General features: G+C 47.4%; 14 protein-coding genes across 14 annotated transcripts; 8 read left to right on the top strand and 6 right to left on the bottom strand.

Annotated features, from left to right (window-relative positions):
- Positions 1-275: 275 nt before the first annotated feature.
- LY89DRAFT_741728 (SET domain-containing protein) lies at positions 276-2,119 on the bottom strand (the record flags this gene model as incomplete). The annotated part of the gene is made up of 2 exons (XM_018220746.1): positions 276-1,200; positions 1,986-2,119. 2 exons carry the CDS (start codon positions 2,117-2,119, stop codon positions 276-278), a joined length of 1,059 nt encoding a protein of 352 aa, XP_018063256.1.
- Positions 2,034-3,043, bottom strand: LY89DRAFT_629423 (uncharacterized protein). The gene is made up of 2 exons (XM_018211205.1): positions 2,827-3,043; positions 2,034-2,774 (listed from the first exon to the last, which is right to left on the bottom strand). The coding sequence occupies exons 1-2, from the start codon at positions 2,981-2,983 to the stop codon at positions 2,437-2,439; spliced, it is 495 nt and encodes a 164-aa protein (XP_018063255.1). The 5' UTR covers positions 2,984-3,043; the 3' UTR covers positions 2,034-2,436.
- Positions 3,044-3,196: 153 nt separating this feature from the next.
- LY89DRAFT_328829 (U3 small nucleolar RNA-associated protein-like protein Utp11) lies at positions 3,197-4,143 on the top strand. The gene is made up of 2 exons (XM_018206772.1): positions 3,197-3,397; positions 3,451-4,143. Exons 1-2 carry the CDS (start codon positions 3,302-3,304, stop codon positions 4,054-4,056), a joined length of 702 nt encoding a protein of 233 aa, XP_018063254.1. The 5' UTR covers positions 3,197-3,301; the 3' UTR covers positions 4,057-4,143.
- Positions 3,972-6,191, bottom strand: LY89DRAFT_690861 (uncharacterized protein). Its single transcript, XM_018216186.1, has one exon. The coding sequence runs from the start codon at positions 5,938-5,940 to the stop codon at positions 4,231-4,233; it is 1,710 nt and encodes a 569-aa protein (XP_018063253.1). The 5' UTR covers positions 5,941-6,191; the 3' UTR covers positions 3,972-4,230.
- Positions 6,192-7,247: 1,056 nt separating this feature from the next.
- LY89DRAFT_558574 (uncharacterized protein) lies at positions 7,248-7,991 on the top strand (the record flags this gene model as incomplete). The annotated part of the gene is made up of 1 exon (XM_018208420.1): positions 7,248-7,991. A coding segment is annotated over one exon (744 nt), but the record flags the coding sequence as incomplete, so codon positions are not given.
- Positions 7,992-8,290: 299 nt separating this feature from the next.
- On the top strand, positions 8,291-9,159 carry LY89DRAFT_328752 (uncharacterized protein). The gene has a single exon (XM_018206771.1). The coding sequence runs from the start codon at positions 8,481-8,483 to the stop codon at positions 9,039-9,041; it is 561 nt and encodes a 186-aa protein (XP_018063251.1). The 5' UTR covers positions 8,291-8,480; the 3' UTR covers positions 9,042-9,159.
- Positions 9,160-10,250: 1,091 nt separating this feature from the next.
- LY89DRAFT_658633 (gamma-glutamyltranspeptidase) lies at positions 10,251-12,372 on the top strand. The gene is made up of 6 exons (XM_018212482.1): positions 10,251-10,463; positions 10,513-10,714; positions 10,949-11,220; positions 11,299-11,665; positions 11,715-11,876; positions 12,008-12,372. The coding sequence occupies exons 1-6, from the start codon at positions 10,290-10,292 to the stop codon at positions 12,319-12,321; spliced, it is 1,491 nt and encodes a 496-aa protein (XP_018063250.1). The 5' UTR covers positions 10,251-10,289; the 3' UTR covers positions 12,322-12,372.
- A 665-nt stretch (positions 12,373-13,037) lies between these two features.
- Positions 13,038-15,173, bottom strand: LY89DRAFT_328728 (uncharacterized protein). Its single transcript, XM_018206770.1, has 3 exons — positions 14,855-15,173; positions 14,695-14,802; positions 13,038-14,640 (listed from the first exon to the last, which is right to left on the bottom strand). The coding sequence occupies exons 1-3, from the start codon at positions 14,945-14,947 to the stop codon at positions 13,219-13,221; spliced, it is 1,623 nt and encodes a 540-aa protein (XP_018063249.1). The 5' UTR covers positions 14,948-15,173; the 3' UTR covers positions 13,038-13,218.
- A 1,679-nt stretch (positions 15,174-16,852) lies between these two features.
- Positions 16,853-18,252, bottom strand: LY89DRAFT_690858 (polygalacturonase E precursor). The gene is made up of 4 exons (XM_018216185.1): positions 17,973-18,252; positions 17,696-17,914; positions 17,312-17,642; positions 16,853-17,258 (listed from the first exon to the last, which is right to left on the bottom strand). Exons 1-4 carry the CDS (start codon positions 18,213-18,215, stop codon positions 16,930-16,932), a joined length of 1,122 nt encoding a protein of 373 aa, XP_018063248.1. The 5' UTR covers positions 18,216-18,252; the 3' UTR covers positions 16,853-16,929.
- A 1,230-nt stretch (positions 18,253-19,482) lies between these two features.
- Positions 19,483-19,876, bottom strand: LY89DRAFT_741720 (uncharacterized protein; the record flags this gene model as incomplete). Its single annotated transcript, XM_018220745.1, has 2 exons — positions 19,483-19,643; positions 19,696-19,876. 2 exons carry the CDS (start codon positions 19,874-19,876, stop codon positions 19,483-19,485), a joined length of 342 nt encoding a protein of 113 aa, XP_018063247.1.
- Positions 19,877-21,800: 1,924 nt separating this feature from the next.
- Positions 21,801-22,476, top strand: LY89DRAFT_328662 (uncharacterized protein). The gene has a single exon (XM_018206768.1). The coding sequence runs from the start codon at positions 21,963-21,965 to the stop codon at positions 22,350-22,352; it is 390 nt and encodes a 129-aa protein (XP_018063246.1). The 5' UTR covers positions 21,801-21,962; the 3' UTR covers positions 22,353-22,476.
- LY89DRAFT_328663 (uncharacterized protein) lies at positions 22,477-23,760 on the top strand. Its single transcript, XM_018206769.1, has 3 exons — positions 22,477-22,796; positions 22,842-23,607; positions 23,659-23,760. Exons 1-3 carry the CDS (start codon positions 22,600-22,602, stop codon positions 23,716-23,718), a joined length of 1,023 nt encoding a protein of 340 aa, XP_018063245.1. The 5' UTR covers positions 22,477-22,599; the 3' UTR covers positions 23,719-23,760.
- Positions 23,761-24,568: 808 nt separating this feature from the next.
- LY89DRAFT_690853 (RTA1-domain-containing protein) lies at positions 24,569-25,900 on the top strand. Its single transcript, XM_018216184.1, has one exon. It carries the CDS (start codon positions 24,809-24,811, stop codon positions 25,718-25,720), a length of 912 nt encoding a protein of 303 aa, XP_018063244.1. The 5' UTR covers positions 24,569-24,808; the 3' UTR covers positions 25,721-25,900.
- Positions 25,865-26,467, top strand: LY89DRAFT_676772 (uncharacterized protein; the record flags this gene model as incomplete). The annotated part of the gene is made up of 2 exons (XM_018213624.1): positions 25,865-26,161; positions 26,213-26,467. The coding sequence occupies 2 exons, from the start codon at positions 25,865-25,867 to the stop codon at positions 26,465-26,467; spliced, it is 552 nt and encodes a 183-aa protein (XP_018063243.1).
- Positions 26,468-27,191: the final 724 nt, after the last annotated feature.

Here is a 27,191-nt window from a genome sequence, read left to right as displayed (position 1 = left end):
TGGCGTTTGGAGCGAAGACGGGGCATTGCAGGTGTAGGATAATTTATGGATGGGCGTTAATGGTACACCGGTGAGCCAGCCTGTTACGGGCCTTTTCTATAGATGATGAATACCACTTATATTAGCTGTCAGCTGGTAGAATACACGAATGATACGATGTGACCTCTTTCATTGTTGTCTTTCTAAGTGTTCACGGTCACAAGACTCAGGTGGCTATGCATGTGGAGACCCGAGTCAAATATTCTTCTTGCATCCATCGGTCTGGGTATCTCAACTCAGTTCGCATTGAAGACACCGTTTCCATTTCTATAATCATGATCAACGCAGTACGCCGTTCCCGATCCTACATCATACCTCGGCGTCATCCTCAGACTCCGATCCGTACAACCCCCGCAATCGCACTCGAAGCCATAGTTTGCCCGCAAGCTCCGAGTCTTATGTCCATAATCGATCGTCAATTCCTCTCCTTCCAACAACTTGAATAGATTATAAACCACGAGCCTCCCGATACTGTCTCTCCAACCGTAGGACGAGTTCGGAACACAAGAGTGGTTGATCCGGGACGAAGTCTCGAAGATACCGATTGCAGTGTCACCACCGATCGAGAAACAGTTACAGTCCATGATTCTCCCCATCAGAGCCCTTTCGTCTGTCTTATTCTCAGTGTATGCAGAGAAAGACATGAATATCTTCTTCTTTTCTGGAGAGAGCAAGTTGACCGTTGCCTCAACAACTTCATCTTCATCGATCTTTGACATTTCGAGAAGTGGTAGCTCGCAAAGGAGAATCGTCCCTGGAAGTAAATCCTTCGCCGCAAATACACCCAGACCTTTTCCTTCAGATTCGCCAATTTTCACCAATGTTCCAAGTGTCTCGGGATATCGAATTGGAGCCGGGGTCATATGTGCCGGAGTCGGATCGGGTGTTACTGGTCTTGGGATATTGTGAAGAACAGTTGGATGGTTTGCGACTTTGTGCATATGTTCGATCGCAACAGTACTCTCGTCTTTGTATGGGATCGCGAGACTGGCGCGTAGAGCATTCTTGGGCTGGAATTCATCATGGCAACCTTCAACTGACGTGTCAATGGCTATGATGTTCTGGTTTGGAGTGGCGTTTCTTGAAGATGTTGTGATTTGAGAGTATTCTGGCAATGCTGATGGTCGCGTCCAGGTAATGCTGAAGCTTTGAGATTGAATTCTTTGATATTGGGTTAGCTTAGAGACGTGGACCACTAGCTAGCTCGCTGGCATTGGTATGCTAGTCTTATTTGGTTCATAAGCGTGCTCTTTGTAAGTTTTTAAAGCTTACTTTCCTTTCTAATGTAATGCTTTGGAAAGGGGGAAATCTCGCTTAATTTACTTGGCTACCTTCGGAGTCTTATGACTAGACAGCATGTTCAAGAGATCAAATATCTTTCATTATGGAATTCCCAATGAGTTGCAGGAAGTCAATCAGTTATGGGCCACCAAAGATAAGAAGACAATGTGAAGTGAAAGTGAGGCACTGCTGTTCAAAGACTCAAATTGAGTCTCTTCGTTGAGAAGGACTCCATTTCTGTACTGATCTAGATGTCTCCACCGAGATAGCTCTCTATTCAATGTTCTTGAATCGAATTGGTCTTTATTCTACTAATATACTCTCACTTTTTGAACATGCGATGTGCAAAAAAATTTGGTGCTGAGCTTTCATTGGACAGCCTTGTCTTTGCATAGCTCTAGTCCAGTTCAATAGCTATCTAGTTGATAACTTTCTATTCAATAGCTTTCCATACCTTGACTCTCTATTCAATTGTTATGTCTCTGAATGGTTTCCTATTCAAGGAGTTCTTTACTGAAATAATGTTCAAATAGCTCTCTCTTTTCAAAGCTTTTTATCCGAATAGTTTGCGATATGCAACGAAACTCGGTGCTGAGTTATCATGAAACGGCTTTATCCTCTTCGGAAGGATATGGATGGATGCTGTCATGTGAAAGGAATCTTACGAGATGAGATTCTTGATGGAGGGAAGAAAAAGCTTTCTAGATGTTGATGAGAGGTTCGTAGCTTGTATACTGGCAGAGCTTGAAAATTGGGAAGGAAAGTCCATCACGATCCGTATAGGAATAAGCTTTGTCATCGTGAACAAGGAGAAGAATAGAATAATGCTCAAGGACGAAGTTGAGAGTGTTATTGAGGTACAAGGATCCTGGAATTTAGGCTGAGAAAATTCGACTGAGTTTATACTCATGAAGGACTATCATGGTCCTCATTTGAGATAAGCCATCTACTGGGAAACACAAAGCACGGCCAACTCTTATGAAGACCCAGCAGAGCGGTTTGCAGGCTCGTACATCCTAAACTTACAAGCACACTCCAAGTGTGCTAAAGGATTCCGGAACACCATACAATGATCTCAAACGCCTTTGTCAATGCAATCATCCTCATCCAACACTGTCATCGATGTCGATCCTTGCTCATCTGGTCCTCATCTCTCTTCGGGAACCCTCCTACTCTTTCTGCTTTCCGCATAACTTCTCTTCCCTTCTCTCCATCTCGATCCTCGATTGGCAACCCCCACCATTCCTTATGGAACTTCTCCTGCTCTTTCCTTCTGGACTCTTTGGCTTCACGATCCTTCTGCCGTTTTAGTCGCAGACCAAACCATTCTTCTCTCGCTGCATCTTGCTCGGATTGTGTTGCATGTGCTATCATGCATGTATTCATAGCTTTATTCTGTTCTCTGCACTTGAATGGCGCTGTGAAGGTTCGTCCTAGGGCACAGTCTGCGAATACTAGACACAATCATTTAGCAAATTGTCATACTAATAACAAAATACCACCTACATTTAATTTCTGCAGCACAATATCCCCGTACTCTCGCATGGTAAAGCTCTCGAACTTGTGCTTCCTGGGCCGACGAAAGAGGTAGCGGGTTTCTCGATGGCATAGGAAGAACAGGAACTTCTTCCTCCTGAGTCGGAGCTGGCGCCATTGCTGCCATCAGAAAAGATATGAACAAGAAGATTCAACGTCTTCTGGAATTTCGAAATGAAGACTCTCCTATCAAATCGGATGTTTCTGAGGTCGAGCTTCAAGCGCATTAGTCTTGATTTAGTTAGACCAAAAGCGGTGAAGCTTCGGCCAATGGTGTGCAAGGTGCGGGGCGGGAATTTTCTCAAGGCTGAGAACTTTCAAAAGTAAGTTTCAAGAAATAATTACCCACAAGTCCCCTCCCCGCGAAATACATCGCTGCCACGATATACTGCCCTTGTCGCTCGATACGAACGCAGTCTGATATCACCCACGGAAGCACATCAAAATGTCGTCAATGCGCAATGCCGTTCAACGGCGAAATCACAAAGAACGAGGACAGCCCGAGGAGCGCCAGCGTTTAGGTCTACTTGAAAAGCACAAAGTAATTGACCTGTTATCCTTTATATTGTGAGCTCTGTTTGACATATTGAATAGGACTATTCTGCACGAGCACGCGACTTCAACGAGAAAAAGAGGAAGCTCAAAGCCCTACGACAAAAAGTCCTGGACAAGAATCCTGATGAGTTTTATTATGGGATGATGTCCCGGAAGGGACCTTCAGCCACTGGCAAGAATCGGACTGGAACAGTAAATGGCGACCGCGGAAATGAAGTGCTGAGCCAGGAAGCGGTCAGACTGTATAAGACACAAGATCTAGGCTACGTACGGACAATGCGGAACAAGGCAACTAAGGAAGTGGAAGCACTCGAGAGAATTACAAAGGGTATCAAGGGCGAGGGAAAGAAGATCGTCTTCGTAGATGATGAAGAGGAACAGGAGAGAGTCGCCGAGGATGCGAATATGGAGGACGACTCTGCAGACGAAGAACTCTCTACCGAAGAACAGGATCGAAGAACAATGCAGCACAGGGAGCTCGAGAAAGCGGAGGCGAAGCTCACTATTGCGCGCGAGCGATTGATAGCCTTGACGGACGCAGAGCAAGCTCTAGAAATACAGCGAGCGAAGATGGCCAAGTCACCAACAGTCGGGGGAATTAATAAGCAGGGAGTCAAGTATAAAGTGCGGGAACGCAAGAGATAAATGTTAAATTGGCCATCAGGCATGTCGAAAGTTGCATGCTGAGTTGTCCTCGACCATTTGCTTCGAACGCCGAACAGATCTCTTTCTAGATCGTCAGCAGAATTACTTCGAGCACCAAAATCCGATACCAGAACCGCTCCAAACGCCGCCCATCCAACATTATATACCCATTCATCACGTCTTCTTCCGTGTCAAGCATTTGCTGAGGAATATGATGATCTTTGCCAGTACTTTCACGATGGTTGTCAAAACCCATATGAAACACTTGATCAGCATCCAAATCATACCAAACAGCCCTGGAACCTTTTCTTCTTTGTCCTTCTCCTTCTCCTTCTTGCCTTTCACGCTATCCTGACTTTCCAAATCCATCTCGAATTCCTCAAATTTGATATCCCTCTCCTTGTTCTTCCGCTTGCTTTTGCCTTTCGTCCAAGTGGATGATAGCCTATTAGGTGACGCTGGCGACTGCGGTGCGATCGATGGTGGGGCTTCAAATCTCTCAAGATTGCGAGTCTTCTCTTCCGTGACGGCTACCAGCATGATTGCGCAGATAGCGACATCCACGATATAGAAGCAATCGATTCGAGCTGCGACCGCGGTATCGATCTCCAAATGTCCTACCCCAGCACTATCACGTACTAAGCGGACGAGATTTCGCGGTAATTCGGGATGCTCGAGGGTATACTCTACTTTCGACCACGCAGGGGAAGACGAAATTATGATAATGAACGGCGTAGACATTGCTGGGTGGACAAGATAATATTTTCCACTATCTTCGTCCCAGACCAAGCGTCCACATTCTCTTTCTGCTGAAGCAATGACTTGCTCAGCGTCTGCTCGAGCTGGCTTGTTGGCGAGGTCAATCACCAAGTCTGAAGCAGCTTTGGGATACAGGAGGGCCACAAGCCCATCGTTGGGCGGTAATCGTCTGGCCGTTTCTTCGAGCGTTGTGCTCATAACTTCAGACCCTTCTTTCGCTTTCGAGGACGAGCCAGGTTTTGGGGATGTGCTCTTGGTCGATTTGCCGGGGTCGAACCGCAACAAAGTCATCTGCGCAGACGTCGATGTTGGCATAAGCTTAAGGCTGTAAAAGGGTTGCGTTGCGGATGAAAGAGTGTGTATCGGCTCCTCAACATCACTTGTCATTTTCAGACAGAATGTTCGTCCCTCAGAACTTGACACTTTCCATCCGTTCACGACCTTCCATAATTCCTTGAGCTCATTTGTACTTGATGGCTCCATGACCGGTTCGTCTTGAATTCCTCGAGGGAAGAGACCCGGCGATACTGCTCCAACGATGCCTGGACTTTGAAGAGGGCTTCTGCCACCGATGCTAGGAGAGTACGGGCGTCTGTTAATGACTGTCCTTGGGATATGCGTGGGGCTCTGTTGAGTGGGAAAGTATGCTTGATGCTCTAATGCGATTTCGGGGTTGTATCTTGGAAATATTGACCGCATTACTGGTTCCTCTCGAGGCGGGCCCGAATTGATACGATTCGGCCAAGAAATGTGTGAGGAATTGCTATTGCTCCGTACCAAAGTAGGAGCTTCTGAGAAGGAGGTGTGAGATCGAGGGGGTAACTCTGAAGGAAGATGAGCTTGTGGTGGTGCCATGATAGATCCATTATCGGCATGTTGAGTCGATGGAGTCTGTCTTCCTCCCACGGCAGACTGTCGCCCATCTAGAGCAGATTGTCTGCCATCCATTTCCGAAGATAAAGCAAAGTTGGGTGATTCCGACCTCTCAACACCAGACGATGAATCCTGAGGTATAGCATGTCGTCTCGTACTCGGTTTTCTCGACGGGTTCGTCGGTCTCTCCTTGGGCGTAGGAGGAAATAATTTCAGGCCCATATTCACCACCGGCTTAGCACTGTCAGGCATCTTGAACGATGGTATCGGTACGATGCAGTATCCCAGATACTGCTATACCTTGAAACCTCACACAGACAATTCAATGCACAAAAGGAGCCAGATCCCTTATCACGTTCTGTCCCAAGTCCAAGGAACAGGACCAGGAGCAGCGCATAGCTCTGTTATACAGTTCTCACCACCACAAGCCATCTTGAAGACATGCATATGGTGGATCCGATAATAGCACGCGCCCACCTCACCAATCTTGAACATGCACGAACCGCACAGAGACGATTGTGAGAGTGCGGGAGTAGGATCTCGAAATAGATCTGTCTTAGCGGGGTGTGCTTACCGCCAGCGAGTTAGACATCGTGGTTGTGTGCAGATCCCTGTTCGGCGGCAAGCTGCAGTGTGATTGTCGCGATGATTCGTGGGGTTGGAAGTCTACAACCGCTTTTTCGCGGACGGTTGCATTTGCAAGGGTACGCAGAAGCGCTGATGGTGCAAAGGGGCGTTTTTTAAGCATCATGTGATTGATATCTATTGTTTCAAAGTTCTTCTTATTGTTGACATGCTGCAGCGGAGTTGACAATTTGCTCTATTTTATATAATGGGGGAAAGTCCCAGCTGTACGTGATTACAATTGCCAACCGCGCGCAAGTGAGTGCGGGTTCAATCACGTGCGGAAGTAAGATACTAAGCTGTCGACTCAAGTGGGGTCAGGCGAAAACAAGAAAGCAGTTGCATCTCCTCTAGTCACTAGGCATGCTCTGGAAATGGTATAGGCTCCAAGAAGTGAGGATTGAACTGTTGATGGGCTGCGGATGTAGCGATGTAGAAGAGAAGCAGCAGAACGAAGATGTGCAAATGTCTCGGAGGAGTTGAGCAATTATCTGTATCTTCCCATACGTATCAAGAAATTGAGTGTTTTTCGCAAGGGTCACGGAAGCTGTAAATCAAAAGTTGATTTTGATTGTTCTCTTTCCGGCTCTCTTCTAATCATCCTAAGTGTTGGGTTATGAACTTAAGTCGAGGACTCTTTTCGGTCACATTTGCTTCAAGATCAGGCGCATTGTCGACATGAACAACCGAACCTTCTTTACTCAACTTAGATCGAGCATCAGCTAAGTGAGCAGAAATGGAAGGGCCGTCTAACCCAAAGGCCTTTCCTCTGCTACCCTGGGATTCCTGGGACGACTGGGAACGCTTTGAAAATACGCTTCGAGCGCTAGCTACGAACGTATTAAGTGGCAGCTTGCGTATCGTTATACGAAGAATCGGGAGACAAGCCGCTATTAGATACTACGAAGCAGATCTTACTAAGCCAACAACCTCAAGTGTTGGTGTTGTCGCACTTCTTTTGGATTCCTGGAGCACCTATGCAACGTAGCATCAGAGGAATGTTAAGCTCTTTGGTGCACCAGCTTTTAACGAGGAACAGGCCCATGATACCCGTGCTCCTAGAAGAAGACGAAACTCTCCAGCATAAAGACTCAATTTACGACTGGTCTAAGGAAGAGTTGCAACGGACACTCTTGAAGGTTCTCTCGAATCGAGCCTACGCCAGCTGCCTTTTCATTGATGGCTTGGACGAAGTTGATCCTGTAGAGGGACAGGCGGCTCTCGTTCAAGTGTTGGAGAAAATTCGAGCCCAGACGAACGTGAATCTATGCGTTTCAAGTCGACCTGAGTCCATTCTGCAAGAATCTCTCAAAAACTATCCGAAGCTTAGGCTACAAGATTTGACCAACAGTGATATCCGTCACATGGTTGAAGAGCGCCTCAGTCCCTTCAAAGATCGCCTTGCAAAAATGAAGATTGACGAGCGCGGAGCTGTTCGCCTCGACATTCTCGTCAGCAAGATAACTGGAAAGGCTGATGGTGTGTTTCTCTGGGCCACGCTGGTAACGAAGAGTCTCGAACGAGGAATTGCGAATGGAGATGACTGGGCAACGCTGAATGAACGTCTCGATGTCCTTCCTAGGGCGATGAATGAACTTTACAGTCACATGTGGTCTCGGCTCAATGAAGATGAAAAATTATATCGAGAGCAGGCAGCTACCTACTTTGCATTCTTTCTCCATGTAATGGATGAACATTACGATGGAAGCGTCTCTCTGTATGAAGCATTGGTTGCTTTCGAGAGGTCGTTCGAAAATCACGTGTTATTGGAAGACGCCAATGAGCTTGTAGAACTATGCCACTCCGTGGCAAATCGTATATACGTCCGATGTGCCGGGATGCTCGAGATCACTGGGGATAAGGAAGATGAAGATGCGAGATCACCTACTGACTACCTCTCACGTGCAAATCCAGATGATTCTTGGCTGATGCTCAAGGTCCCTCCAATGAAATCGAAAGTAGGCTTTGTTCACCGTTCCGCTTATGATTTCTTGCGAGATACCGACGACGGCAAGCAAATTCTGAGCTTCTGTTCGAAGACGTATGAAGAGACAAAGAGTGACTTCGTCAGGGCTCGCATCGCCTTATGGACATTAAATAGACGCTCCAAGCTCAAAAGCGACCCTCTTTTAAAGCGCCTTGAAAAAGAACCTAATGTATTCTATGTCATGAACTCTGTTCTGAGTTTGGACAGGGGCTACGTGACAGGTCTCTCGCAACAAAGACAATTTGAACTTCTTCATCTATTCCGAAGATCCATCGAAAGCTTAGAAAGATCAGCACCCTCATTAATCTTCTTGGAAACAATTACACTTTATGGAGCCTACCCTTTCTTTTATCATCTGATTGGGGACCAGGACTTACAATACAGTACAATGGCAACGGAGACTAAAACTCGACTTCTACGTACGGCATGCAGATGGGACTCATGGGAGATCTTTAGAAACATCAAAGGTCATGAACCACCTGGAAAACTTCAATTTATAAGCCATTTGTTAGAAGCCGGCGCCGAGCCTTGGCTCGGCACGGCATTTTCATCTACCTCAAGGCACCTCTTCGCGAATTATCGCTTATATCAAGATAATGAAGCTTTTTGTAAGATTGTACAGGAACTATTGCAAATTTTCCTCAACTCCTCTGCGAATCTACAGACAACGATATTATTCTCCTGTTGGAGAGAAACAGAACCAGCGGGGCAGGACAAGCTGCACATATTCGAAAATATTTAGGATTCTCGTTGGAAGGACCCATCTATAATCGTCCAAGCTAACTGCGCTTGGTTGGTCAACACAGTGGCAGAATCGTTAGCCCGCGGAGAAAAGCACTTCTTGATGCCCAAAATTGACGACGTCAATTCCCATCAGAGAATAATGCAAGTTTTCAAGACTTCGCGGCGACACCTGCCAGATCATGTACTACAAGATTTCCTCAAAGAGATCTGGGACCCTATAACAATGTCAGAACATCAGCTAGAGAACGCTCGAAAGATGTCCCTCCGAGGCGATGGAATGGAACAATTTGCGGCCCGGATGTTGGCACTTGATGATAAGATTTCAAAACGCGGCTGTGAACTGGTAGATGAAGATTGGAAGGATTGGTTGGTGACGGAAGGGTACCTTTGGCACATCAAATAAGTCCTCATTTGGCATTTACAGAGTCTCAGCTTCTCTATTTCGCAATTCTACAACCTTTCCTAGATTGGTAGTCACATAGACGACCATTTCATGACCTCGTCGTGGGAATTCGACAGGTATTTACATCAGCAATATCTGAACCTCTTCTTGCCGACTTCTGACACGGAAATTTCGAAACTAGCTGCATACTCTTTCAAGATCTGCTGAGGCAGACATAGCCAGAGCCTGATCCTTCTCGACAATCAATTCGAGTGATTACTAGTTAATTTGAATCTATGCTCGTTGTACCAGACTAAATCTAAAAGCTAGCCTGACTCATCCACTCTACAATTTTGTGTTTCCACACCTGGACCACATGGTCTGCCTGAATTGTGACAACAACAATACTACTTCATCGCCAAGACTTTCAGCCTCATGAACCCCACCGAAGTCATTCGGCGATAGCCAGCCCCGCATCTTATTTCCAAGCATCCTTATCAGCCCCTCCTAAAACTTCCACCGGCTCCAAAACTCCTTACCACTTTCCTCTTTGAGCAATGTTCAAATGCATGCTGACATCTATGGCCGGGTCATCAAGTGATAACATCATATCTATTGCCAGGTACGAAGAAAAGTCTGCATGGGCAGACAGCGGAGGTCTGCGCGCGATTGGACATTTCCCCTCAGGTACAGTAGCTCGAGAGCTTGGGATGCACATGAGCCCGGCGACAATCAGTAATTAGTGATGGGAACCAGGTTGCCGCTGCAGATCGGCGGGGAGCTCTTGAGCTCCCCTCTTTTTGTTCTTCTTTTCTATTTTCTCTCTTTCCTTTCGTTCATTCCTCTCATCTGTTGCTTTTCAATATGTTGTCAAAGAATTTTGTTCTCGGCCTTGCGCTGGCTACTTCTGTCGTGCAGGCAAGTGTGGACTGCAATACGACTCAAGATGCTATGCTTGGAGCTGCTGCATCCGAAAGCTCGGTGTGCACGAGTATCGCGACTGATGTTTTAAAGGATGGGGGAAATGCTGCAGATGCTGTGAGCCCAATTCTCTACCAAGGTGTCGAATCTTCTGACAGAAATTCAGATCATAGCTTCCCAGTTCTGCGTTGGTGTGATTGGCATGTACCATTCTGGAGTTGGAGGAGGTGGATTTATGACTGTTCGAGCTCCCAATGGCAGTTACGAGTTCATCGACTTCCGAGAAATGGCACCTGCGGTAGCTTTCGCATACATGTACTCACCGCCCTACGGGACGAGCGCAGAGTCTCTCTCGGGTGGACTCGCAAGTGGTGTTCCGGGCGAATTGAGAGGATTGGAATACCTGCACAAACACTACGGTTCCAAACCATGGAAACACCTCATTGAACCCGCCATCAAACTCGCCCGTTATGGTTTTCCTGTTACCAAAGATCTCGTTCGATACATGGCATCTGCGACGGCTGGTACATATGATTTCCTGACCTATGACGAGACTTGGGCCATTGACTTTGCTCCCAATGGCACCAGACTCGGACTTGGAGATACCATGACCAGAAAACGATATGCGAACACACTTGAAAGTATAGCGGAATATGGACCAGATGCTTTTTACAAGGGAGCTATTGCCAATGCGACGATTACTGCTTTGCAGAAGCAGAATGGGACGATGGCACTTTCTGATTTGGCGAATTATACGGTGCAGATCAGACAGGTTTCGAACATTACTTATAGGGGCTTCAAGATCTTTAGCGGGAGTGCCCCATCCAGTGGTGCTGTTGTTGCTAGTGTGTTGAAGATTGTGGAGGGTTATGATGTGAGTCCTGTTCTCATACCTCTTTCCCGAAGCTCTTGAACCTCCCTTCTATGAAAATTACTAACAGAAAACGAACAGATGTCCACCCCCTCAAACATCAACCTCTCAACCCACTACCTCGACGAAGGCATGCGCTTCGCCTACGGTCAACGAACTCTCCTCGGCGACCCCTCCTTCCTGCCCAATCTCACCACCTACCAAAAAGGCATGTACTCAGCCTCCACCGCCGCCGAAATCCGCTCCAAAATCGAAGAATACCACACCTTGAACGTATCGGCCTACGATCCGAGTAACTACGAGATCCTGCAAGACGATGGGACATCTGCTAGTGTGACGAGTGACAAGAGCGGGTTGACGATTGCTATGACTAGTACTGTTAATACATTATTTGGGAGTACGCTCATGGTTCCTGAGACTGGGGTTATAATGAACAATGAGATGAACGGTACCCCATCCTCATTCTCCAATGCCTCTACCAGAATTGATAAAGATAGATTTCTCCATCCCCAACACAACAAATGCATTCGGCTATGCCCCCGCGCCAGCAAACTTCATCGCCCCGTTCAAACGCCCCCTCTCCTCCATCAGTCCCACCATAGTCGAATACCCCTCCGGCGACGTCTACATCTCGCACGCCTCAGCAGGCGGCTCTCGTAGTAAGCAACAAACTCCTTTATCCCTCATCCTTACTATTCATCCAATTCCCTCTACTGAAACCCCAAGAAATCCTCCATCTGTCCCAAGTCCTCGTCTTCTCAAGAGAAACCCTGATACTAACCTGCCCTAGTCATAACCGAAGTAATCCAACACCTCTGGCACGTCCTAGACCAAAACATGACGTCCGCCGAATCCCTGCGGCAGCCGCGCATGCACGACCAGCTGTCACCCAACCTGGTGAGCTTTGAGTACGGCAGCGAGACTTTTGGGATTGTGGGGTATAGTAATCAGACGACGAGCTACTTGGCGGAGGTGGATGGGGCGGCGATTGGGTTTGTGGCGGTGGGGAGTACGACGGCGCAGGCGTTGAGGGTGCTTCCTAATGGGACGTTTGAGGCGGCTGGGGAGCCTAGGCAGTTGAATAGTGCGGGGTTTGCTGTTTAGGGGGGAGGAAGGATTTGAGGTTGGTCTGGATGATAGAAAAGTTTATATAATCTTAAAATGAAATGGAAATCGAAGTTTTGAGCGAGCTAGAGAGGAGCGATGCAAAACTGTATTCGACTTCCTCAACCCAGAAAAAACCTACCATCTTTTTCTCGTGTTTTCCTTTATAATCGAGGCATACGCTCCATAACTTGAACCTCAATGTTCAATGTCCGTATCAACCTGGAAACATCAATACACACATTCACGTGACATCCACCAAACCAGCACAGGACAGGTACTTCTCAGCCTTAGAAACGTCCAGAGAATCCAACTACGATCTTTCTGTTCAAGCAAACAAACACACACAAGCCCAAACTCATCCTCGACCCTCGACCCTCAACCCCGAGAGCACCAAAGGATGAAACTCCTCAGTCGCCCATCTCAGCAAGCTAAATCAAGTTACTCGAAACCAACAACAAACACAATAAAACTCCCTCTAACCAGTATAACACAATATGCAAACTCAGTGACAGCGAGGTCCAAACAAAAATAAGAATGACCTTCATTCATCCCCAAGAAAAAAGCCGCGTCAGCATCTCCACATCGACACCCGACTCAAAACAAGCTTGAATCTAGTCAAGCTCATCCACTTGGAATTAGTTACCCAGTATCCAAGACCTTGGCTTAAGCTTAAAAGGACCTCTTCTCTCCCGTATCACAAATTGAGTAAGAAAAAAAGGATGATGAAAAACCACTGCTGTTCACTATGGAAAGATTCATGCCCAACCCAACGCAATAGAAACAAGGCATTATCATACACCGTTTTGCTTCTTCTTCTCATCGTTCTCAATTATGTGCAGGAAACTTAATGTATTGACCCCATCCATCCAAAGCACTCCTCCCATTATTCGTCAATTATAAAAGAATCATCCCCGCCCCCGACGCAACAGCCAACATGGTGAACCCGATGAAATACTTGTAAGCACCAAAGCTTGCACCAACGATCATTCCACTAGCATCGCTCTTCTTGCTTGTTGATGAAGCGGCGCCTGTTCCTGTGGCTCCACCCGCGTTGCTGGCAGTAGCTGAAGCAATGAGAGATGAGCAACTGCTTGCAGCTCCTGCGGCCTTGACGACTTGAGCGGCTCCAGCAAAGTCACAGGCTGTGCTTGCACTGTTCTCCTGGAGGTAATAGGCGTTGAATGCGTTTGCAAGTTGCTCGGTGGAATTGCACATGGAGTATGCGCCATAGGTACCGGTTGTTGTGTTGCGGACAATTCCAGCACAAGGCTTACCTCCGTTGTAACCGCAAACTTGGTTGAATAGATTACCGATGTCGCTCGTGTTGACAGATGATGCAACCGTGCAAGTGAGTGATGCCATCATGCAGCTACAGACGGCCTGATTTGGAGTGGGAGGAAGGACAGTTGCGGCTTGCCAATTGGCATCGACTGTTGGGCAGGCTTGGCCAGCAGTATTGGTTGGGGTGTAGCTCGCGGATTGGACAGCAGTCGGCGAGACAGCATGGATCTGAGTAGACCAGGCATTGAAATCTGCAAGAGTGCTGACGGAATTTCCGCTGACTGAAACCAAACCATAATCATTCTCCTCCTCAAAGTATTCATAGACGAAACCACCAGAGAAGACAGAGCTCATGTTGGCGCCATAGAGCGCTGCGACTTCGGTGAATTCACGTCCAGCAGCTCCACCACCCTGTGTGTTGCAGCCATATTCGGCAAAGAATGCTGGAACGGAGTAGTTGGCAAACTCAGCAGTTCTCTCCGCATATCCGGAAAGCTCGTAGTTCGAATCGCCACACCACTCATAAATGTTGTATCCCCAGAAATCGATCTGATCCTCGGTAGGTCCACAGTTGAAATATGCGGCTACGTTGGCACGAACAGAAGCATCGTCATCTGCAGCATAACCAACACCCATAGCATGATACTTCTTCGCTGCAATGTATGCCTTGGTGTCGCGAACCGCAGCCTTCACGAAAGCCGAAGCTCCGGTGTAAGAAAGGTTGTTTGTGACTTCGTTTCCGGCAAAGAATCCGATAACATTGCTGTACGACGATAGAGAGTCAACGACGGCAGTATAACGGTTGTAGAGCTCGGTGTCCCATTGTGGATCCTCACGATTGATCGAAAGATCTGGTTGTCCAAGATCACTGATCACGTAGATACCGGCCGCATCGAGCGCAGCCATGCAGGCGGAATGGTCTTGGGTGGGATCGATGGCATATGTACGGATTGTGTTCGCACCGAGCTTTTGAAGGTAAGGGATATCGCGTGCACACGAAGTAGAATCGGCCAGAGGATCATTGTACCCGGTGCTCTGTAGATCGAGAGATTAGCAGATGAGGTTGGGAACGGCACACGACATGCTCACATTATCACCAGAGGTACTTCCGCCACCGGCGCTGGCGATACCGGACTGATATGCTACGCCTTTGATGAAGAATTGAGTGCCATTGTTAGAGTAGAAGAACTTGGATCCCTAATTGATCCGTCAGTCGATATCGGGAGCAATCCGGATGCAATCGTTGTACCTTGATAGCAATTGTAGGGAGGGTTGCGGACACGCCATTGAATAGAATGGAAGAGGCCGCCAACAGCGACACGAGAGGAGCTGTTCTGCCCATGGTGTCGATGAAGAGTAAATGCGGATAGAATGGGGTTGAGGTACACCTCCAGAAACGAACGACGAAGGGGAAACGACAGTCGGTGGTTGAAGTTTGAAGGTTATGACGAAGCGAAAGGTTTCCTTGGAAAGCAAGAGCAAGCCAGAGGAGAGGAAAGATGAAAATGGTACTGGAGGCAAGCGAACGAGGCGCGCTGGGATGGGAAATCTCGTTTTTGGGGGTAAACACGAACCAACGACTCAAATGCTAATTCCAGATACGACCCAGACAACAAATCCCAGGAAGCCAGACCAGGTTGGGAACGTGGTGGCGTCAGGATAGAGGAACAAACCGATTCAAAAGATCTGGAGACCGACCGTCGCATTATTGGTTGTTTATCAGGGAAGGTCGGCAGGAGATTTCTCTTCTATTGGCTCCTCATCTCGAATTCTCACCATAAGCAGGAAACTGGCATGCCGGAGAGAGCTGCTGCATTAGTCGCCCTGCCGGAAGGAACTTTGTACGAGACAGCGCAATCAACAACATCTTGCCTCCTGTGAGACGGGAAAAAAGCACTTACTGTATCTTCACACCCAGCCCAGCCCTATCTGTATTGCAATGTCATTCCTACCGTCGCATCCATTGCATTGCACCTCGTCGCCAAGCTTCAATTGCGTAGTATGGAGGGGTAACTCCAGATTGTTTCGTGTTTGCAGATTTGCGGAGGGATCAAGGTCCAGCATCATGACCAAGCTCAAACTCTCAGGCACCCGATGATCCGGCCTGGACAGTCAGTGGGGTTAGGGGAGATTGATTGATTGGAGCCGGCGCTCTCGAGTGCTGCGATATGCCATTCTCCACATGCAAGTGTATATTTGAGAATAGGAATCATTATTATCAGTTCACTGCTTTCTTCGCTGAGCTTTCTTCTCGAGAGTTGCTTCAAATACATGATTGCACCGTTGCTATTGCAGTTGGCCCTTTTGCAAACGTAGCTCAATCAATGTAGGTATCCAAGCGGGTCTGTCAGCGCAGGCAGCAACTTTTGTACCTCAGGGGCATCGATCCATCTTCCAATTACACTCATTTCTTCATCCTTCTCGTATGGTTGATCTCAAGGCACAGAATTATTTCGTACTCCGCGATCTGTGATTCGCCACTGAGGCGCGCATCTCCAGTCCCGAAATGCTCATTATACCTGAGTAGACCACCTTGGAATGGCATTTATGTCACCTTCTTTGCCATCCAAATCTACAACAGAACATCGAAGACTTTTCTACACTACTTCCAAAAAGCATTTCAAATGTACATTTTGCAGTTTATGCTAGTCTGTCGACCTCGATTCTCCATCTCAGCGTTTGCCACTCGGAAGCGGTGCCGAAGCGAAGCTTTAGAGGGAGAAACCATCTAACAGAACTTTATGTGTTCACTATTGTAATACTGATGACAGACGGCAATAAGCCTTATCTGCCACAGGGTCTAGAAGCCTGGTCGCACCTCAAAAATAATCACATTGTATCTGGTCACGTGGCATTCAAACTAAGTTGAAAAGTAGCTCAAGACCTTGAACTTTTTTCAAAGAGAATTAGCTACATTTCTTCAGTACTATTCATATTGCCACTTCATACAGATAAATCTGTGTTCAGGAATATTCAGCTGTTCTCATCTGAATCTCAGTTCAAATTTCTGAGCGCTCGCTTGATCTTGCTCAACCCTGCGCCTTCTTCATTTCTTACACCGTTCTATCCTTCACAACTTAATACGTAATCGGGAATAACATTATCTTACATTCTATTCTTTACAGTGAAGCACGGCTCTTCTGTATCTGAGTTGACAACAAGCATTCCTTCATTCGGACTAAGATGCATATATACTGAAGGAGATCAAAGTATAGACAGAAGAAGTATAAACACGAGAAGCATATAACCCACTCTTTTCATCCTCCACTCCCAATTTTCACATCCGCTTCACCAGATTTCCTCTCAGCTCATTTTCACAGCCATCTAGTCAGAACAACTAGCACCACTTGGAACATTGGTGCAATCCGTGCTCGTCGCTCCTCCAGTAACATCAACATCAGTCCAAGTCCAATCAGTACAGCTTCCACTACCACACAGAATCCAAATGTTGGTTCCACTCGACTCGACCGTTCCAGTCACGCCATCGAGAACGAAGTCCTTGATGGTGATACCGTTTGTGGGGTCGCCAGTGGTGCCATCGTAATCCTGACGGACGACGATACCGTAGTCGGTGATGCCAGAGAGGGTGATGCCGCTGTAGGTCACTCCAGATACAGATCCGGTATCACCGGAGATGGTCTTGATGCGGACACCTGGACGATGGATGTCAGTGGATTGGAAGTCAGGACCGAAAAGAGAGACTTACCGTTCTGGCTGTCCTTGACCTCAGAGTTCTCGAATGTGACACCAGAGACTGTGTTATCGGTTCTTCCACCAACAGAACCGATGGAAAGACCGTGACCGCCTGAGCAGACACCGCCTGAGAAAACGATGGTCGTGCCGGAGTTGACGGCTACGCAATCATCCTGGTTGTACACATTGGCGCCGGTAATGGTGATACTGGTGCTGTCGCCAATATCAAAGCCATCGGTGTTAGCACCAAGACTGTCGCCGTCTTCGCCGTTGATGGTAATATCCGTCATAGTGAGATCTGTGGAGTCATCGATGCTGAAGACTTGGACGGGTGGGTTGTAGATCTATTGCCAACATCAGTGTCTTGCTTCTCTGCATGGTATAGGAATCGACTTACGTAGATGTCAGAGATGGTGGAAGAGATCATGTTGTGAGCATAGAAGAACTTGGGCTTGGTCTTGCCACCGTTTGATCCTTCTCCATCCCACCATTGAGCTCCGCCGCCATCGAGGTAAGCGCCTGAGGTCTGGGTTACGGTGATGTCAGTTCCTGAGACTGAGACGAGAGGTCCACTCCACTCTTCATAACCGAAGGTGGTGATGCCCTCGAAGATAACCTAGAAATGTTAGTTCTGTTTGAAGATCGGAAGTTTAGTGAGAAGGTAAAAGACTTACAGTGGTACCTTCATTAAGGTCTGTGAGATCCAGAGTCGTACCAGATGGTACCGCCAAAGCAGAAAGAATGATAGTAGAGCAGCTAGTCTTAGACTTGCTAGCCGAGGACGCACCAGCGGAGCCAGAGAAAGTGCAAGTGGTAGCTCGCTTAGCAAGATCAGGGGCAGCAGTGGGTGCTGGAGCAGGAGCAGCAAAAACGGAAGTAATTGCTGAAAGCAAGATGAGCGACGAGAAGTGAACCATGATGAAGACGGCTTCGAAGAGAAGTCTTATCTGACGGAAGAAGGTAGATCGAAGAGAAGTTATCTTCTGCTTGGCCAAACTTCTCGGGTTGCCAAGCTACCTTTATACCATTGCCTAGGCGGTCTCTGCAACAGGTCATCTGAAGCTCACGATAATGGATCCCGCGCTTGTTTGGCATCCTCTTCCAGTTGGAAAAATTAAGCATGTTCCCGGACGTCCTGTCACTCCAGGGTGCACGTAAGACCAGCCCCTCAAGAATCCTACACACAAGCCTCATATCTGCCCCCAATATCCACCTCTCTCTCTCTCCACCTCCCCGAAAAAGACCCCGGTCGAAGAAGTTCTCTCTCGCACGGTGAAGAGATGTGGAAGGCACAAAGCGCACATCTCCCGATGCAGGCACACAAGCGACATCAGATCCCAATCAAGCGACCCATAAAAACGCTAAACCTGCTACCTGCCTGCCTTCCCACTCCCTGATTTCCACCCCAAAATCAGCGTTCATGATATATGGAAAATTAGTTCCGGGCCCAAGGGGTGCAGACAAGCTTCTCCAAGCATCGTGGCGGAAGCTTGTTGTTTTCTCGAAGGACGGAATTGGCGTTGTGAGTGGTGGGGTCAATTTTTCCTGCACGGCTTCCCTCAGGGGTGGTGCTGCGTTGTGCGCGAGGGCGGGCGCGTACCTTTTTTCGGAACGCGGGGTCCTCTCATGTGGATGAGTGCCGAAGGAAGGGAAGAAGGGAATGTCATTCCCGCCAAGCAGAGGGCGCTGTTGAGTTGTTCCAGGCTGGGGGGGTAGGGATTCAGAAGTTGTTCCGGTACCTGGGCAGCTGCTGAGTTTGTGGTTGTCAGGAACATTGTGGGGGACTACCCTTGAAGAGGTGGTTGGTTGTCGAGAAGACTTTGAGGTGGTGGAGAATCATTGTTTTGACAAACAGAAATCAAAACTTGAAACGCACAGAATTGAGAAGGGTGGTGATTGAAGGAATCAATTTAAGCTTCCTTGCTATGATTTGCAGTCCGCCCGGACGCTCAGTAAAAGGGGGTGTCCCAAGATGAATGAATGATGAATCTAACATGTAATACCAGTATTGTGTAATCGCTAACTCCAATGCGATGGTATGACCAAATCCTGCCTAAGCCTGAGATGTTGCCAACTCCTTCAAATGAATCCTGTCACGAGATGAACGCCCACCATGATGCTACCTCCTATGCAAAGCCATGATACTCCAGATCCGAGTCAAAGGAAATACCGCACTTGTGCCCTCTATTCGAGGCACTCGCAGGAGATGGAGATGATGGTTTGAGGAGGGCCGACTTGGCCACCGTTGGAGATCACGGGAGGTGCAGTCTCCTCATCGATACCGTAGAAGGTGCAATAAGCCAATTTGTGATCGAAAGAGACGCTGGAAATGCTCAAATCGTTGTCTATGATGTAAGTCAGTGGCTGGTAGTCTAGCAATGTTCGCAATGTACTTACAGGTGTAGGTTGCATCCTCGTCGAAGTAAACGTCGGTGGTGTATGAAGCACCTGCAGCTCCGTACAATGTGACTGCAACAAAAGCGGGCGCGGTTCTGGCGGAGACATCTGCAGCTGGAGCAGCTGAGACGAGAGAGAGAGCAGCCGCGACGGCGAAAAGGCTTGAGGTGAAGGAAACCATTTTGGATGTAGTTGAAGAGTGATATTCGAGAATGTGATAGAAAGTGGTGTTGATGATTGTGTATTGATTATTGTGAAGATGGTGTTGATTGATGCTGATGAAACGTCTTGTTGTGAGGAAGGGATGAGATGCTTTATAGAAAAGTCAAGTAGGTCTAAAATCTGTAAAACTGCGTACTGAAGTCATCTGAACTGCCTGGAGGCTGGAGGTAGAAGGTTCTCAGTCAGGCAATCATGATCCTCTATTCAGCACCTGCATCTGATGTTGGCCAGGAGGAACAGCCTTGGGCTCACTAAGCCGTATCCTCATTGCTAACACTGCCATGGGTCGATCTGGAACGATCTGAAGCTAGAAGCCACCTTGAGCTCGTTGATCGTGAGAAATCTAAAAATATACAAGGCTGCATCATAAGCACCTTAATAGTAATTGGCTGTTCAGTTTACGTGGCTGAAATGATGGGTGCTATGCCAAATACCAGCCTCGTGGTGCTCAGCAGTGAGATGGGGTAGGTGGTGAGGCTGTGTCTTATGCTTATTCAAACCGAACGTCAAAAAGAAAATATAGAATTGTGGTTGTTCAACTCAGAATCCTTTGGTCAACCACCAACAATAGGAATGGCACATTCAAATTCATCCCAAGATTAGATGCGATGTGAGGCTGATCGTGCAGAGGAGGAGGCAATAGAGCAAAAGTATCCTGTTATCGCGACCAAATCAAATCAACTCTCTCCCTTTAAAAAAAATAAGACCAATTTTGCTATCGCGAACTTAAAACTAGAGACACTTTCCCTCAGCTGAAAGTAAAGTACTCGAGTCCACTGGGCTCGATAGAAAAGACTCCAAATGCGAATCCAACTCTTCGGTCTCGCAAAAACATTGATGTCAGGGTTCAATCGTTCATGATCCTGGCGGATGAAAAAGGGTGGCGCAATCTCACTGAACGACCCTTCGTGCAGCCTCTGCTTATGCTTATCGCCCCAAGCACATGGCATGACAGCAACAGGGCTGAGAAGGTGATCTGAGCCTATACTTGAGAATTTAACGTTGTGACAGGCAGTTTCGGATGCGGTCTCCACGTTTTGGTGAGGACATTGGTGGAGGATACGACCTTCGTGTAGTCCAACGCAAAATAGCATGATCCTCTCAAAAGTTGGGATGGCATGGTCTTTGCTCCTTCCTCGGCGTTAGTTCTTGAGATAGAGTTGGCAGAGCAGTGAGAATAAGAATATTTTTTGCGTCGTTGAAGGTTGCCAAATCGAGAACAAAGGTTGGTCGTGGTTAGTGGCGGAGAAACGCTAAATGCCGTCTCCAAAAGTCGCGAACCTTTTCACCTGGGGCGCTGAACAACAATCCCAATATACCATTGCATACAACGCATAGCATCACTCTATGATCAATGCAAATTATATTGCGCAAAACTGGGAGACTTTGGCATCTGATCATGACGAAATCCAACGCTGTGGTAACACTCACGAATCCTCAATGCACGCGGCACGCGCCTACATTCTTCTCTTGCTAATTATCGACACATCGACAGTGATTGATGCACTTTCACGATCTTTACTCACGACTCGACATGTCCAAGGGCGATAGATTTCTAGTCAGAACGAACAACAGTCGATGGCCTATACGAGCATACGAGACGATCAATAGTATTCGAGAACCCAGTTGCTTTCCGCAGACTCATACCCATAACGCTGAAACGAGCTCTGGAATTACGAGCCTGAGCAGTCCAAACCCACGAGCACTCCACTATGGATAAATATGATATCGGGAAGTGTGTCCCGCCCATGGAATAATTAGCAGGTCCAAAGCATTGAGGTACACCCCACAAGCTGTGTGGATTCAATGGAGGATTTTGCACGATACGATCTTTCGAAAGTGCAGCACATCACGACTTTGAAAGTCGCAAAGACTTGCAATCCTATAGTGCATACTATATGCTGTAGACCTTATGACTATGGTCTCGGCAGCACCCTCGCTCCTTTTCAGGTTCATTTTCATGCTGGCCCATATCAACTCGAGGATCAAGTGATCGTAGAGCAATGAGCTGACCTTTGCATTCAAAACCTCGTGTTTTAAAAGGTATGGTACGCTTAGGCCTCTACTGTGCTGCAGGTTCTTTTTCTTCGATGTTATATAGTCGAAGCTGGTTGTATCCAAGTACTTATCCAAGGCATGATCATTTGCTTGTTCTCAAGAGCATCAATTTCTACAGTGTCTGGGACGTCTCCACGAATGTCTTCGAGGTCGTTGAATATTATCTCTGGGGTTGTAGAAATGAATTGTGCGGTACTTTATGTTCAAAGCTGCACCTCAAACACCCTTCTTCACAGTGGGTGTTAATTAGTCAGAAGCAAGTTGGATCTACCTCCAACAAAACACCTTGCTTCGTCAAGAACATTCAATCAATATTTATGTGCCAATCGACCACTCGGCTCGTCCCGCCAAGTCAAACACCTATGCATCACCATTAGCCTCATCGCGCGATTTGCCCCAGGATAAAAGTCTTGGGGAAACAGCCTTGGCAGTCTCGAAGAGAGGCTTGGATGCTTCAAAATAATGTTTACCGAGCAAATAAAGTTTCCATTTTGACATCTGAAATAAAACCAACCTTTCGTCCCAAGAATGCATGTTCTGTCCTGTTTTCGGCGTCTTCTTATTCTTTCCTTCTTACCCCGATAATTACTTGCTGCTGACGCTGGGCGTTCACATATTCTCATAATGCAGGAATCGTGGAGTCGATTCCTTTCTTTCGCTTTATTGTTTGTGTTTGCGCTGCAGGCGGAGGCATTACCAAAGAAGAAGGCGACGAGTGGTACTGGGACAAATGTTGCAGCTGCTGCGGCTCCGAGCGCGAGTGGTGGGATCACAACTGCGACAGATGGATCGACTATTCTTGACAAGACAGTGCAGATAAAGTAGATTGTGAGACCCAAGCTTCAAGTGTGTCTAACGAGTAGTAGTGGCCTCTCGATTCGATATAAGATTTCAGCTCCAGCTGATCAATTCACCGCCGCCTCGGGAGTCACAGGAGCATCCGCAACTGCAAACACAACTGGGACCGCAGGTCTGAATGTTCTCTTACATGGCGATGGTGGACAATCATTCTTCGACTTCCCAAATCAGGCAGTTCAAAACAATCTCATGGGCGTGGTGGTCCTGGCTCCAAACAAGAACCTATTCTGGGGCGGAGGAAGTGGATTGCAGCGAACAGATGGAGTCGCACATGCTGCTGCAGTCAACAGCTTGATCCAGAATCAGCTTTCTCAAGACGTTGCGTTTGATCCTGGGAATGTGTTCTTCACTGGTGTGTCGGGTGGCTCTCTTCTACTCTCCGGTTTCTTCGTACCAGCTTTTGGAGCCCAATATAAGACTGGAGTTGTCCTGAATTGCGGAGCGCTGGTACCGCAAGTCAATGTCACCGATGCCAACACTCTAGCAACGAGTATGAAAATTCATTTCCAGAGCACGAAGGACGAATTAGCTTTACTCCAACCCGCAATCCCCAAAGCTATCGCGGCGTACGAAAAGATAGCCACTACGGTAGGAATGTCCGCAGCGCAGATTGGAACCATGCAGACTGTTGACAATACACCCAACGGAGGAGGTCATTGCGGATTCGATGGAACGGGCTTCGTGAAGGGCGTTCAGCTCATGTCGACCAATTTCGCCAATATCATGGGGCAGAATGCTTCTGGAGAGGTTTCTGGGATTGGAAATGTCTTGACGGTGAGTGGGTGTCGTTGTTTCTCGTGCGAGACTTACTGATCATGTTTATAGACTGTGTTTGGGAATGAGAATGTGGTGTTCACGAGTGCGGGCCAGGCACAGAAAATATAGATTATACCCTGGTGCTAGATCACCAAATCCCTTGTCGAATAGCCCTCGTACTTTCAGCTTGCGCCTAAGCAAGTCAACCCGCATCACGGTAGTTTCGTCTTTTCTCCCCACACAGTTCTCAGTATATACTTACCCCCTCCCTCATTGAACAAAAGTCCGATGTGGGTCAGCGGACCTCCTTTGTACCCGTATCGTCGAGCAGCCATATTTGCGGAAAGTGCCTCACAGAAGGGATGAGGATAAAACGCCCGGTGGTAAATATAGACACAGAGACAGAAAACATCAGCCATCAGAAGATGGGAACTTACCATATCATATCAATACGCGTACAGCCTTTCTCACGGTGCTCAGAAACCTACCAAGTGATTGGCTGTCAATTGCGAGGCTACGGCCGTTCCAACAGCCTCCTTGCAAGTCCCAACAAGCTGGAGACTGTGCCTCTCTTTCGCTTACACACATCGCGTATGCTTTACTTAAAGGGGTATAAATCGCGCTTGGCTCATACCCAAGCCCTAAAATCTGTGGACACCTCATTCGGGGTGTTCAAGAATCTGACATCCTAACCGACAACTTGTATCTTCCGCTTACGTACTTTTAGTACGCTGTACTTAAAGGGGTATAGATCCCGTTCCCAAGTCTCCAAAGTGGCATGACATCAGCAAAATAATCGTCAGGACCGACCATTAGCATTCTTTCGATAGTGGAGATCTGAGCTCAGCCGCCCTCGCCTCCGGGTCGCATTCGCCTATTATTCCTATTCGGGACGACTTTGCGCAGTTGTTACGGACGAGTAGAAGACAACCATGTTACTTCAAGTATGCTGCTTTCCCGTTCGCAATCGCATTCGACTATTCGTGGTATCGCACTTGCGGTCTCTGATGACTTCAACACTGTTAATGGTACGTTGACGATCTTTGGGGGACAAGTGTCTATAAGTATGTAAGGCATGCCTTCCTTCGTTGTGCATCAGACAGCGGCTTCAATCTCCTGAAAAGAGAAACCAAAGATCACAATACCTACATCTCTTTCTAATTTCCCTCAACTATCCCATAAACCTCTCTTTCCGGATCAATCTTTCCCACTTTTCAATATGTCAGAACCTTACGCCAATTGCACCTCAGTCTCTCCTGAGTGTCCTGTCGACGGAACCATTTATGGCTATACTCCAAATCTCGCAGCAAATGCATTCTTCTGCGCATTCTTTGGGCTCTTCCTCGCAGCAAATGTTCTCCTCCCTTTCAAATACAAGACATGGACCTTCGGTATCATCGTCTGTTTCGGTGCCTTTGCTGAGACCGTCGGCTACGTCGGTCGAATCATAATGCACAGCAATCCATGGAACAACGCAGGCTTCGAGATGCAAATCTGCTGTCTGATTATCGCTCCCTCATTCTTCGCCGCCGCCCTCTATCTCACACTGAAAGACATGGTCCGAGCCATCGGTCCTCAGTTTTCGCCCATCAAACCGCCGCTCTACCCATGGATCTTCATCAGCTGCGATCTCTTGTCTCTCATTCTGCAAGGCGCTGGAGGTGGAACTGCTGCTTCGGCCAATACCCCAAGTACCTCTGCGGATGGTGGACATATCATGTTGGCTGGTATCGTGTTCCAGGTTGCGACCTTCACGTTCCTTTACACGCTTCTCATCCTCTTTATCCGCAACCTTCGCGCAAACCATCACACGATGACTGAGGCTCAGCTCTCTGTTCTGCACTCCAAGAACTTCAGAGTCTTTGCTTGGGGCATATTCATTGCTTCTGCTGGTATCTACGTCCGATGCATCTATCGAATTGCGGAGCTTGCTGGCGGCTGGAAGAATAAGATCATGCAGGATGAAGTCAGCTTCTATGTTCTGGATGGAGCGATGTGTTGTATTGCTGTTGCAGCATTGACCTTTGCTTATCCTGGCATTTGGTTCAAGCCGATTGTCGAAGCGCCGTTGCAAGAGAAGAAGTTGGCAAGTGATTCCGATGATGGGGTGGTTAGAGGTGCCCAAGTTTGAGCGATTCTTCGCTCTGCATGGTGGGGTTGTGAATTCAGATGAGGACTCAGGAGGTGGTGATTGAAGAAAGAGCATTGAAATGTTTGCACGTGTCATATCATATAAATTGATCTGGTGTTAGGTGTTGGGTCGAGACTTCTCGATATGGCGAAACGCATTTGGAGTTGGAGGAAGGAGCAGTTGATTCCCTTTTGTTGTCATCTAGATCTTGTTCTTAGAAATTACATCGTTTGCAATTACGATATCACTACCATAATCATCGCTCAAGCTCATGTGCATCATCCTTACCGCTACTCCTCATTTCAGTTTCGAATCGCCATGAAGTTCCACCTTCCGAGCAAGACTCAAAGCACCACCATTCACCAGACAGAAATCAACATCACAGAAGCAAAGCCTACAGTGAAGACGGCATGGTCCGAACTGCGACAACAAATCATCTGTGTAGGTGTTTCTGGCTCCATGAAAATCATCACTAGACTAACAACGTCTTAGAAAATGGAGCACCAAGCCAAAGAAATCGTCCGCAACGAAACGAGACGAAGGTTGAAATCGATCCTGAAACGATGGGAGCACGTTGCTTGGGAAGACAAGCGGTGGTTGGTGGCTAATCTCATGACGACGGATGAGGATATTTATACGCGTATTTGGAGAGGGGCTATTGAGGTTGACGAGCGAGCGAGATTTGCAGAGAGGGAGGAGAGGAGAAGATTGGCAAATGGGGTTCAAGCCATGAGATGGCACCTGTGATTGGGAAGGCTTGTTGGAAACTTTCTGGGGAAGTGCAAGGATAGTGTCCCTAAGAATTGGATGATTGAATGACTTCCAAGCTTTCTTACTACCTCATTTATCGTATTCAAGTGGACAGCGCAAAGACCTCGCTTCCTACTCGAGACCCATAGCCCTTCTCCCTCGTCCTTATGTGAGTATCCCATGTTAATGAACATCCAGAAAAAACCTTTTCCACTCCCTCATCACTAGTTTCCTCGACCTCAACACTGGAAACCATACATCTGTCCAGCATCTTTGCAGATCTCTCCAAAACGTGTTCAAAACATTTTCCTCTATCTCGACACAATAAACTCTCTTCTGCCTCCTACTTTCAAGCCCTTTCTATTATCGAGGACATTCCGAACTATAAATGGGAGTTTTATGAATGAAATGCTAACGGACATTGTTATCGTCACAAATAGCATTGCCGTTGAGGTTTCGTATCCAACATAGCGAGCTAATCTAATCATCAACACCATTATAAAGAGCCTTATTAGAACTTAAGAAGTCATCTGACGAGGTGATTAGGCGCTTTATAGTGTAGCTTAATATGTGTTTAGAGGGCGCATATACCCGGGATATAAGGTTCATGGGAAGGAGCTTGGTATTTCGCAGTCTTTTAGATATTGTTTCCTTACTCCATTTTGGCAGTTCCAGTTTCTCAAGCTTATTTCTAAATAGTTTTATGATTGAATGTCCGATT

Source organism: Mollisia scopiformis, assembly GCF_001500285.1.
Source record: "Mollisia scopiformis unplaced genomic scaffold LY89scaffold_31, whole genome shotgun sequence".
Classification (NCBI taxonomy): domain Eukaryota; kingdom Fungi; phylum Ascomycota; class Leotiomycetes; order Helotiales; family Mollisiaceae; genus Mollisia; species Mollisia scopiformis.
The sequence above is the reverse complement of the archived record's forward strand: the minus strand, read 5'-3'. Positions and strand labels throughout refer to the sequence as shown.